At 33.6% G+C, this 11651-nt stretch overlaps 1 protein-coding gene across 2 annotated transcripts; it reads left to right on the top strand.

The window, feature by feature from the left end:
• The first annotated feature begins 282 nt into the window (after nucleotides 1–282).
• Nucleotides 283–10277, top strand: LOC100245090 (uncharacterized). Of its 2 annotated transcripts, none has more exons than XM_002263660.5 (11): nucleotides 283–500; nucleotides 1099–1160; nucleotides 3543–3679; nucleotides 5664–5722; nucleotides 5976–5999; nucleotides 6714–6796; nucleotides 6911–6975; nucleotides 7196–7245; nucleotides 8483–8584; nucleotides 8999–9058; nucleotides 9965–10277. In XM_002263660.5, exons 1-11 carry the CDS (start codon nucleotides 498–500, stop codon nucleotides 10097–10099), a joined length of 780 nt encoding a protein of 259 aa, XP_002263696.2. In that variant the 5' UTR covers nucleotides 283–497; the 3' UTR covers nucleotides 10100–10277. The 2 variants fall into 2 exon arrangements, with proteins under 2 accessions (XP_002263696.2, XP_019072990.1); XM_019217445.2 differs by lacking the exon at nucleotides 283–500 and adding an exon at nucleotides 534–625.
• The last annotated feature ends 1374 nt before the right edge of the window (nucleotides 10278–11651 follow it).

The following is an 11651-nucleotide window of genomic DNA, read 5'->3' as shown; positions in this document are numbered from 1 at the left end:
ATTATGTAAAATAATATTTGATATAATTTAATAATAAATATATTTATAAAATTAATATTTTTTTATCGACTTATATCATATGATTAATTATATTATATATATGTATCATTTTTTTAATAATTTTAAAATATTTATTATCATTTATTATATTATTTTTAAAGTTTTTTTTAATATTTTAATAAGTTTTGATTTAATATCTATTGATATGATTTTGATATATTTAATATATTCGTAAAATGGAAGCGGGGATTACCAATATTTTTATCCTTCACTGGGACACAACACGAGGGCATTTTGGTAAATATAAAAAACAACGAGAAAGAACACGGAAATGGTTAGAAAAAAGAAAGCTATATCTGAGGTCTACTGAGTGCAAAAAAATAGTGTGTTCTAGAGAGAGAAAAACCCGGAAACCCTAGTTTCTCTCTCTAGAATTTCTCACACAACCCATCAACCATCTCTCATATATTCGGTTTCCTTCTCCAAATTCACAAAAAATGGTAATTTCATTATCCGCCTTTTTTTTTTTCTTGGTTTTTTCTTCTATTTGTTTGTGGAGTTCATCCATGGGTTCTTCATATCTGTGAATTATGGTGATTGTTGTACGGGAGAGCTCTAATCATTTGTAGGTTCAGCTCTGTTTTGTCTTTGATTCAATCTGAAACCTTCTGTTTGGCTGCTGAGAAAATTTTGGAAAAGAAAGAATATGGTCGAATCTTGTCTTGCATGCAGTTTTGTTTTGTGGAATGAATAAAAGCATGACGCCGATTGAGCCAATTAGTTATATTAAGGTTAATTAGGTAAACGAAGAATATCAGATTCAATATTTCTCAGCAATCAAAGGTTGGTGAAAATTAGGATCCAAATGATTCGATATCACCACTCACTTTTTCCTTATGGGAGAATATTTTTCAGGATATAACCTGGATAAAGAATTTTTTTGGGTTTTTTTTAATGGAATAGTTTTTTTCTTCCTTTTTTGTTTTCTTTTTAAATCTTCTGGTGCACGTGAGCTTGGTGATGTTAAATCATGTGTGTTCAAATCTATTTTATTATTTCTTGTGGTTTCCGTGAATTCACTTTGATGTCTTTTGACAGCACAAATTGGGTAGAGGTCACCGGGACAAAGTCCAGCAATTCATGGCAATAACTGGGGCAAGGTAATCTAACAGTGGTGTTGGGTTTCACTGCTGAACTGAGTTTTATATTTCTGTTTATGGGGTGGCCATGGTTGGCGATGAACAACCTTGGGCATTTATTACCTGCACTTGTTACTGCATTTTTTCTGTTATTTGAAGCATGGAAAATTGAAAACGTGGAGTAAAATCGTTCGGTGAGCACCTGTTTGAAAAACAATATGGAAACAAAGGGAAAAGAAAAAATTTCAAAAGAGAAGCAGTTTCTAGAAATAGGATGCTAAACGACATGCAATGCCGCTAATAGGGAATATACCTGTTGTTTAGTTTGCATATACTTGTAAGGTAGCAACTGTTAGCAGCTTAGTGTCTCTTTCTATTTGCACCTACGCTCTCCTTGGACGTTATATCATTTTAATGAATTTGAAAAGATTAGGTGTGTGTTGCAAGTTTGTGGTTATTTTTCTCTAACATTTTGAATGTAATCTTCCGTATATGTTTGATATGTTTACTATTTACTACACCGATTCATTGCTTGATGATCAGCACAGGGGGAATTGACTTAAACGCTCCCTCGTAATAGTGGCTATTAAAGAATGAATTTGGAAACTAATGGACATGCATTAATTTGTGGAATTTTTGTTCTTGGATTCGTAGCAAAATAAAAATTTGAAGAGTCAATAGTAATGTTTTGTATTCTTCTGTGGTTATGCATGATTTTATGAGGCAAATTTAGGAAATTTTCACATGTTGCATCTTGGCTGTCAATGCTATAGTCTTATTGGAGAATATCGGAGGCTGGGTTTGTTTCTAGTTATTATGTGGATGCTATAGAATCTAAAGGAAAATGTTCAATCAGAACACATCACGTGTCTTTGACTGTGGTGATGTTGTCGCTTTCCCATCTAAACTGATATGAAGCTCTAATACTGCTTCTAAGGTGGTTTTTTTTGTATGGGAGGCTGTACTAGAGAAAATGCTCATGATAAATAATCGCATGAGAAATGGTTGGAAGCTGCTCAACAGTTGTTGCCTTTGTAAGCATGATGCTGAATCTTCCAATCATGTTCTGATACATTGTGATTGGATCTTTGACCTTGTGTCCTGTTTTTCTCTTGGTAGAAGTGTTTAGGGTTCTATTGAGTTTGGCTAAAGAGGTAGTCATTAGCTGGAATGAAACTTCTGTGCATTGGTTTGGAAGTTGATTCTGTTATGTTTGTTCGGGACCGTTTGGAAAGAGCACAATGCTGGAATTTTTTATGGGGTGCAACTTTCTACTCAGGCTGCTTTTAGTTGGTTTTCCTTTTCTTCATATGTATTTCAGAATTCAAATACATCATGTGAATATGCTTGTGCCTCTTTTTTGTTAGGTGCATTTTTAGTGCATTCCTTTATTTGCCTATTAGAATGTGTGTGTGTGTGTGTGTGTGTGCGCGCATGTGTGTAGGATACACAAACCTAATTTTGGTAAAATTAGATGTATTTGTCAACTTGTGTATCCCGTGTTGTGTTGTTTTCCTATTTTACATATTTTGCATATTTGGAAGTGTGGGTTTTTAATCTTTTCATTTTTAGCCCTTAAATTTCATTCTCATTGAAATGCGGCTGAAAACAGTAAAACTTCTCTTCCCTTTTTCTGAATAAACATTCTTCTTTAAAAAGAATGGGCAAAGAGTCGAATCACACATGATGTCAAGACCTAAATCCATAATTCAGTGGGTGTCCAACAACCCCATCCTAGAGGCCTAAGCAAAAATAGATTTCAGCACAACTTCATTTAATGTTAGAGAGCTCCCTGCACTCATATTCTTCAATTCCATTCCTTGGAAAGGCTCCAAAGAAGATGATGAGGATAATATCCATATAAGTTTACCACTGAAACTCATAAAAAAAGAAGCCTAAAGCCTCAAAAATATCTAGACTGCAAAATGGAGGAAAAGAAGTTGACTAACTTGGTAGAAAATGTGTAGTGGGAAAGGGACTACTAGCACATTGATCAAGAGGTCTTCATCTTTAACCACCTTAAGTAGGAAAGGCAACTTTAGATGGAGCACATGAACTGTGTCAACTTGGTTGAAGAGACAGCTCCATTAAGAACACCTGAAAAAAATAAGCTGGTCCATAGATTTTCACTAAGGCCTATCAAAACAAAACCAAGCGCAACTTGTCCAAAAATTTCTCAACACATTTTATGTCTCCAAATCTCCTAACCTCCTCATCAAGGACAATTGCCTCTTACAACTTTACTCTTTCATTTGAACGTATGTTATATTACCTTTTGTTGTCTAGGCAGATGGTCTCTCTGTGTGTGTATGTGTATTTATATCATTTTTTAGTTCAATTAATATTACAAAAGCCTTATCCTTTTTTTTTTCTTTTTTCTTTTTTCCTCCTTTCAAAATGCAGTGAAAAAGTTGCTCTTCATGCTTTGAAGGCCAGTGATTGGCATCTTGAAGGAGCATTTGATGTATTTTACAGTCAGCCCCAGATTAAAGCATTTACTGATTCTAGACATTTGGAGGAGCTTTACAGTAGATATAAAGGCAAGTTTTTCTTTTCCCATTGTGTTCCTAAATGACTACCACCTCCTCAAATGTGTGCATGACACATGCTGCACACTTATTTTCCTTTTTTGTCATAAGCAAGACAGTTGATTATGTTTTTGCCTATCATCAAGATTGCAACTTTATTGTACTTGTGAATGTTTAATTTAAGTCTGCTAGCTTTATCCACACAAGGGGGTATGGTTTTCTGCTTGTGAATGCAATGAAATTTAGAATTTGAGGATAGACCAAGTGCTTGTAATCTCACAATCTAGAGCTTTCATTTGCCTGGAAGGGGATTGAGGACACTGTCCTTGTTCTCAGTCTTGTTGAAAGAAATTATCCTATGAAAGTAAAACAGCTACCAGATGGAGAGATGGGAACCTCTAGATGATGAATCTTGATTCCATGTGGTTCCTTGAAAATGATATAGAACACGCATACCATTGGTAATCCCATTAGGTAGAAAATGCAAAAATAGAGTATCCTGGCTTGGATGGTTTCATCCCTTTTAATAAAGGTTCCTGAACTTGGTTTTTGGTAACAATAGGTGAATATTCTATTTTCTTCTTCTAAAACACCATGGAAATTTTTTTTGCAATGATTGAGAAAATTGGGTCGTGAAGAGGAGGGGGATTTTGATTGGACACCTGATCATGAAAAGAATTCTAGCTCTTGGCCATCTGGTCACTTTTCCATGTCCAAGGTGCTCATTTTGTGTTTTCCGGTTGTGTATACTCAAGAATTTTGTGCCTTTCTCAGGTTGTTCAACATGTTTTTTTCCTTTCCTTTTTTTTTGCTCTTCTATCATTTCATTGCAAATGACTCTTCCTTGTGGCCTTAACACTTTACTACTGCAAGCTAATCCAAGTGCTCACTCAGCTTAACGAGGATGATTCCTCATGCAGTTCTCAGTGCATGCTCGTTTCTCTTTATATTATTACTCTGTAGAACAATATATTTATTTTCAGGGAGAAGGGTTGGGAGATTGGTTGATTTTGTGGAGTTTGATGTTGAATCAGATATTCTCTAAGAAGTTAACAAGGAGTTTTCCATGTTTGGTGGCTATAAAATTGTGGCAGGAAGCCTATCAAAAATAAAATGAAATTGTAGAAAGAACCTCATATTTTTTTTTAAAGTGACATGGATTCTAGGTTATTTTTTGTTTTGTGTGCCTTGCACCTAAGCTTTAGAAAGGCTTTAAATGCACCTTTTCGCCTTTTAAAACTATGGCTTTTGGTTTAGCAAGCACTTTTCAAGCCACAGCTCTGAATTAGAATATTAAGTCCCTCATCCTTTTTGGCAGTTATAGAATTCCTAGATTTCTCATTACGAAATCTAATGGCATTGGAGTTACTAATGGAAGTCCCCACCACTGCATGGGGAAGCCCAGACCATAGAGGTCTAAATTGTTTTGAAGTTCTAGCTCTTACTCAAGGCCTATTTAGCCCATCAACCTCGCTAGTTCCCCTATTATCTCAGTTGAAGAGGATGTTCAAAATTGTAGAGGTGCCAATAACCACATTGGACCCTGAAAGAACTTTTAGTCTTCTTGATAACCACTATGGTCCCAAGAACTCATAGACAGCAAGGAAGTCCAATTCTAATGCTTCGTATCCTGCAACCTTTTGGCTAACCATCACTTATTAAGGTTCCCATTCAGTTTCTTTGAAAATCACAATTTCTGCATAATGTGTTACATTCAAATATACACTGTAGACGAATTGTTCATGGAAATTCTCATGCATCCCATAATCACATGGGATATGAATCAGAATCATTTTGATAGAGAGAACCTGCTATTCATGGTTCTAGTAGAATGCCCAGTGATCCAACCCAAACCAGCATTATTAATATAGATTTCAATTTTCCTACTGCCTAAAGCACCTGATATGGTTTATTTTTGTCATACATAAATAATGTAAGCCATGAATTGGTGTTAATAAAGAAGTTTTAACTTCAAGGGAACTCTCATATTTTGCAGATCCATATGTTGATATGATAATGGCTGATGGCATCTCCGTCCTTTGCAATGACCTTCAGGTAGCTGTCTTGATTTATTGTTGTTAACATTCTTAATCACACAATTAAATCTTATAGAAACATTTCTAGTATCTTAGGAAGAAAAAATCTGGAAAGGTTTTGCCCATAATGCTTTGGAGCTTATGGACCATTTTAATTAAGTACTAAAGCCTTTCTTTTTAAAAAAAATAATGATATTCTCCTCTCTAAAGGTTGTTCAACACATTTATATTCTCACAGAATATGAACTTACTCTTCTTTTTTCTTTGGGCAGGTGGATCCTCAAGATATTGTTATGGTATGTGCATATTGCTATACAAGGCATGCATGGTTAACTAGTTTCCTAGGTGGGTAATTCATAATGAATGTTCGAGAAGATTGCATAGGGAGCATAGAACTTCTCCAAGACAGGAGCATGAGCAGAGTCAAAAAGGAATTTTATAAATATAATAAATCATGTCTACATGGTGACACATTGGATTTTACCCTGGAAGATTATCCTTTGCTACTAGATTCATTTTTTTCCCCGGTAAATAGAAACTATATGAGAATTTCTACAAAGTCCATTGAGTGACAACCCACAATATGCTAAATTCAAATTTTAGATGTGGAGTTTGGACTGAAAATGTATTTGAGAAATTACCAAAATTTTCAGAATACTTTTGTGAAGATTTGGCAGTAGTGGAAGTGGTGTGAATAGTGAGGTTTTTGATTTGTTTTTAACCTGATCACGATCTTTTCCATTTTTTCTTGTCACATTATATGTGTGAATGTTGAGCTTTATTATCCATCTAGTCTGAAAATTTTAAGAATAAATTTTTTATTTCAACTTGTTAATAAAGAAATTGTGAGAAGCTTTTAAGCATGAAATTTCCGAAGCCCGGATCTGTATCTATAATTCATGATAGTGGTTGTTTGGTTTTGAGATTATTTATCAAGAAGATTGATTAATGACCTGGTTGGACAATTTTTCTGACCTAGATGATCATTTTTCTTTTCCCATTTCCTGCAGTTAGTTGTCTCATGGCACATGAAGGCTGCCACAATGTGCGAATTTTCAAAACAGGAGTTCATTAGTGGATTGCAAGCATTGGGGTATGTATCCTTTGGCCTTTCTGTTTTGTATATTTTTCCTTGATAATTTGAATTATATTATATTGAAACTGCTATGAGGTGAATTTCATTGAAAGCTATATATGCCCTCTACAGGATAGATTCACTGGAGAAATTTCGTGAGAGGATACAATTCATGCGTACTGAGCTGAAAGATGAACGTATGTGTAAAGATACATAATTCTCTCTATGTGATCAAATTACTTTATAATTCCATATGTGCTGTTGCTACTTATAGATATAGTCAAATTTTAATATATATTTTTGAGAAAAAATGACTTCTTTTGGTAATAGTTTGATTTGATCAGTACTGTGAGAATAATAGATTGAACTTTTGGTCTTTTCTTGCTGAAATGTTGTCTGTTTCTTACTATATTCCAGAAAAGTTCCGTGAGATATACAACTTTGCTTTTGGCTGGGCTAAAGAAAAGGTACACATGTTTTATGCATAAACATATTGAGGTTTTCTTTTTCATTATTAACTTTTTTTTTTCTTTTTATAATCTTTATCCTTTTTTAGAGTATCTTGAAATCATAGCTCTTTTCAATAGTTCATACTGTCAAATATTCCTTCAAATTTGTCCTTGCTTCTTAGTTGTTACCAATCTTTTCTACATTTCAAGTTTTGCTTATTATTAAAGCTTTAAAACTGAAAATTGTTGTGGATTGAGGATTCTTTTTGAGTGAAAATGAGCAAATATTTGAAACACACACAGAGAAGAGAGAAAAATGTCAATAAGTATGGCTATGGTGAATTAAATAGGAGAGATTGCTCCAAACCAGATCAAGGAAGCATATCTGAAGGCCACTATGAGAGCCTGATAAAGAGTCTAGAATCATAAGTCGCCATGGACTTCTGAAGTCCAATAGGGAGCCACCGGAAGAGCAAAGAGAATAGTGCCAGTACGATAACCAATCCTGTTGAACAGCCATCAACATTTTGCTTCACTCTTAACACTAATAGAAAAGCTGATCTCAGAGAAATTGGTTTTCTTATAAAATGCTGTAAGAAACAACATGCCAATCAATGTGTTCAAATTGTAAGCAAAATTGCCTTCCTGTTGTTGCTGAGGGTATTTTTATCATCAGCTAAATTGTTTATGTATTTCTGCCATTGGCATTTTTTTATTTATTGCATATGAGCCATTTTGAAAGGAGGGTAAAATGTTATCTTTCACTTTTTTCTTATTTCTTCAGGGCATCTACTCTCCTTTGATTCTTTTTTAAACCCCAAAAGTCATAATTGTTATTGTGAAACTAACTTGGTAATGGAGCAAGTGGTCGTCACAGAAGGAAGTTATTGCGTGAAAAAGAGCAGGAAAAGAACATGATGGTGTTTGAGCGTTCATCAAGGCGAATGCACACCTTTGTTCAGATCATTCACATGTTTATTGTTCCCTTTATTTTTGGTGATAGTTTGGGTTTCAGTTATATTTGTGGTGATGGGGGATTATTTAATCGAGTTGTTTAAGAGGCATTCAGGTCACAGGGTTGGTGGTGGCAGTTACATGAAACAATATATATAAATTCTATTATGGAATATACTCAACCTTTTGAGAGTGCCAGCTATATGTTTATGCAATTGAAAAAATTAGTGCTTGATAAAAAATTGATTTACTTTTGATATCTCCATGATTTCAGGTACTGATGTTCATTTACTGATTGCAGGGTCAGAAATCTTTGGCATTGGATACTGCAATTGGTATGTGGCAGTTACTATTTGCTGAAAAGCAATGGGCGTTGGTTGATCACTGGTGCCAGTTCCTACAGGTTCCTTAACTACAAATTCCTTCATTAATATTTACTAGGATCATTAAAAACTCATGAAAACCAGTAATGTTATGTTGCAACTTGCTATGGGCACGAAATACTCATCAATATGGTATAATACCTTTTTGTGGGTGTTTTTGGGTTATAAATGGAATATTTATCATGTAAAGAGTCCTTCAATTGAACTACTCGTTTATCTGCTTACCTTTTACTTACCAATAAGCAATAATTGATGAAGAAATCCATTTTGTTACTGCATTATTGTTCATTAAGTAGATCATATTTTGTATGTTCAAAAAAGTTGTCTTTATTTTTGTGCATGAATTTGATCATCTCATATTTCATTGATAACTCTTATTTATGGCATCTACTAATATATTTAGCTTTTGTTTTTGTTGGTGCGATTAAATTTAGGCTCGACATAATAAAGCAATCTCTAGGGACACCTGGTCTCAATTATTGGAGTTTGCAAAGGTAAGATGCTAAGATTTGGTATACATGCGTGGCTGTGCAACTTGCATGTGCTGTTGATCTGCTCTTGAACCCTTGTTTACCTCCCTACATTCACACAATTGAATTAATAATTCATTCATAGAATGAGCTACTTTGAGTCTGTTTGACAACGTTTTTAAAAACAGTTCTCAAAAATAAGTTTTTGAGAACAGTTCAAAATTCTTTTTAGGAACAAAATTCTATTGAAGGATTCAAATATGAAAATTTTCTTGACTTAATTTTCTCTTTGAGTAAAAAATTTATCAAATGTGTTTTTTTTAGTTAGAAAACTGTTTTATATTCTTATTTTCATAGACTTAATTTTCTCTTTGAGTAAAAAATTTATCAAATGTGTTTTTTTTTTAGTTAGAAAACTGTTTTATATTCTAAATAATAGAAAATTGTTTTTAATTCTAAATAACAGAAAAAAAAAATTTTAAGAACAATTTTTAAACAAACAATCATTTCTCTTTTTTCATGGGTTCTTCAATGTGTACAATTCAATACATATGCTTCAATATGATGACAAAGGAAAGACAGTGAATTGCCTCTCCTTCCCGGTACCCTACTTATGTTGGGGAACTAGATTGGTTCTGCTAAATGAGATGCAGCCTTAGGCACATTTTGTACGAATAGAAACATTGTTTTACATGCAGTTTGTTCTTCTATTCTATCTGGTTCAAATTGTTGAGAACTGCCAAAATTTCATCAAACTACCCTGAAACCCACAATCATTACTGGGAATTATCTCCCTACTTATAGTCTCTATCTATAGGTTAGAAGAAAAGGGTCATCAACCCATGTGTTGATTAAATATGACCTTGCTGGTTGTACTGACACTACTCATAATCACATTACTAATACCTGGCCATGGTATCTGTTATGCAGACTGTGGATCCTTCACTGTCTAATTATGATGCTGAAGGAGCTTGGCCGTATCTCATTGATGAGTTTGTGGAGTACTTGAATGAGAACAACATCATCCAAAAGGGCCAGCCGATTGACTGGAGCCTAAAACGGTGAGAACTCGTGCAATGGAGGTGTATGTTGTGGAGTGTTCTATCATCTTTCTTTGTGTGTTGTTTTAGGTTGTGCTGCTCCCTTAATTTACTCTTCATTTTCAGAATAAAGAGACCAACAAAGGAAAAATAAGAACAAAAGACACCGTAAATTATGAAACATTTTCTCTTTACTGACTTAATCAGTACTCTCTCTACATTTACAGTAATTGGGACTGTTGATATGGGTATATGGATTTTCTTGTGAAGTAAAATTTGTGAGTATCTAGTGAGCTCATGGTGTAAATTTTTATAGCTAGAAATGTACACTTCTTGCTCCTTTCCATGTTGAAAGCAAGTAGATTGAACACACAACTCCTCTGCTTTCCTCCTGTTGGAAATGTGCCTAGTTTGTTGCCTTCTAAGCTCTGATGAAAGGAGAGAGCTAAGATGGCTCGAGCCATGTTTCACGGGCTTGTTTGGAAACTGTTCTTGAAGACCGTTCTCTCTTTTAAAGAACAGGGGATTGTTTTCAAACTTAGGAAAACATGTTGAACAAATTTTTTATCGACAGTTTTCAAGAATTTGTTGTGAGAATATGGTGATTTTTTATAACACATTCGAAGTATGTTTAGGTGTTTTTGTTTAAAATGTTTTTAGAAATAAGGGAAACATGGAAAATAAGTTGATAGTTTTTGTATTTTGCTTCAAGTGTATGCTTTTATAGAGAATAAGGTCGTAAAATCAGAGATGGTTAGACATTGGTATAAGCCTCAGGATGAGTCATGGTTCCAAAATAATTGTATCCTGCAGGAGGGATGCTGTAGATTCTTGTGTGTCATTTGATGGGCAATGTTTATGATTTGATTAGATATTACTGCAATGTCTTCATTAACATTTTCCCTCGTTTATTTTTCAAAGTGCTCTTGGCTGACCAGTTCTATATTAAAAGTGAATGATGGATTGGAAACTATTCAATGTTGCTTCACTCAGATAGGGTTCTAGTTTTAGATTTGTGCAGCAGGGATGATTTAATTATTTCAAAAATGGTTTTCTATGATTTCTGAAAGTGGTCACATGTATGTATGTGCATGTCTCATTCCTTGTATGTTTTGTTTAATATTCTACATTTAATCATACATATTGAAAGACTCATATTAGAAGCTCAGTATTCTACTGAATCATAGATGCAAGATTCTAAATTAGGCAATGTGAATGTTAAATATTATAAAGGGTTACTAAATTGATAAATCCTTTGCACTGATTTTTTCTTCTTTGGTCCTATTTTTTTTTTATATATATATATTTTCATTTTATTATTTTTTAAAATGGAAAATAGTAGTACTTTTCTTATGATATTCATAAGACTCTTGTATAAAATATAGTATGATTTGATCGGAAGAGATGAAATCATACTATAGTTATCTTATATTCTTAAAATTTACTTTTTAAAATTTCAAAATTTTGAGGTAGTAAAATTTTTTTAATATCATAATTATTTTAAAGGATTTTTAAAAACAATTATTCTTTGAAGATAAGTTTGTAAGAATTTTTGTAGCTAATATAAAATTTGTTAT

Source organism: Vitis vinifera, chromosome 19, assembly GCF_030704535.1.
Source record: "Vitis vinifera cultivar Pinot Noir 40024 chromosome 19, ASM3070453v1".
Lineage (NCBI taxonomy): Eukaryota > Viridiplantae > Streptophyta > Magnoliopsida > Vitales > Vitaceae > Vitis > Vitis vinifera.
The sequence above is the reverse complement of the archived record's forward strand: the minus strand, read 5'-3'. Positions and strand labels throughout refer to the sequence as shown.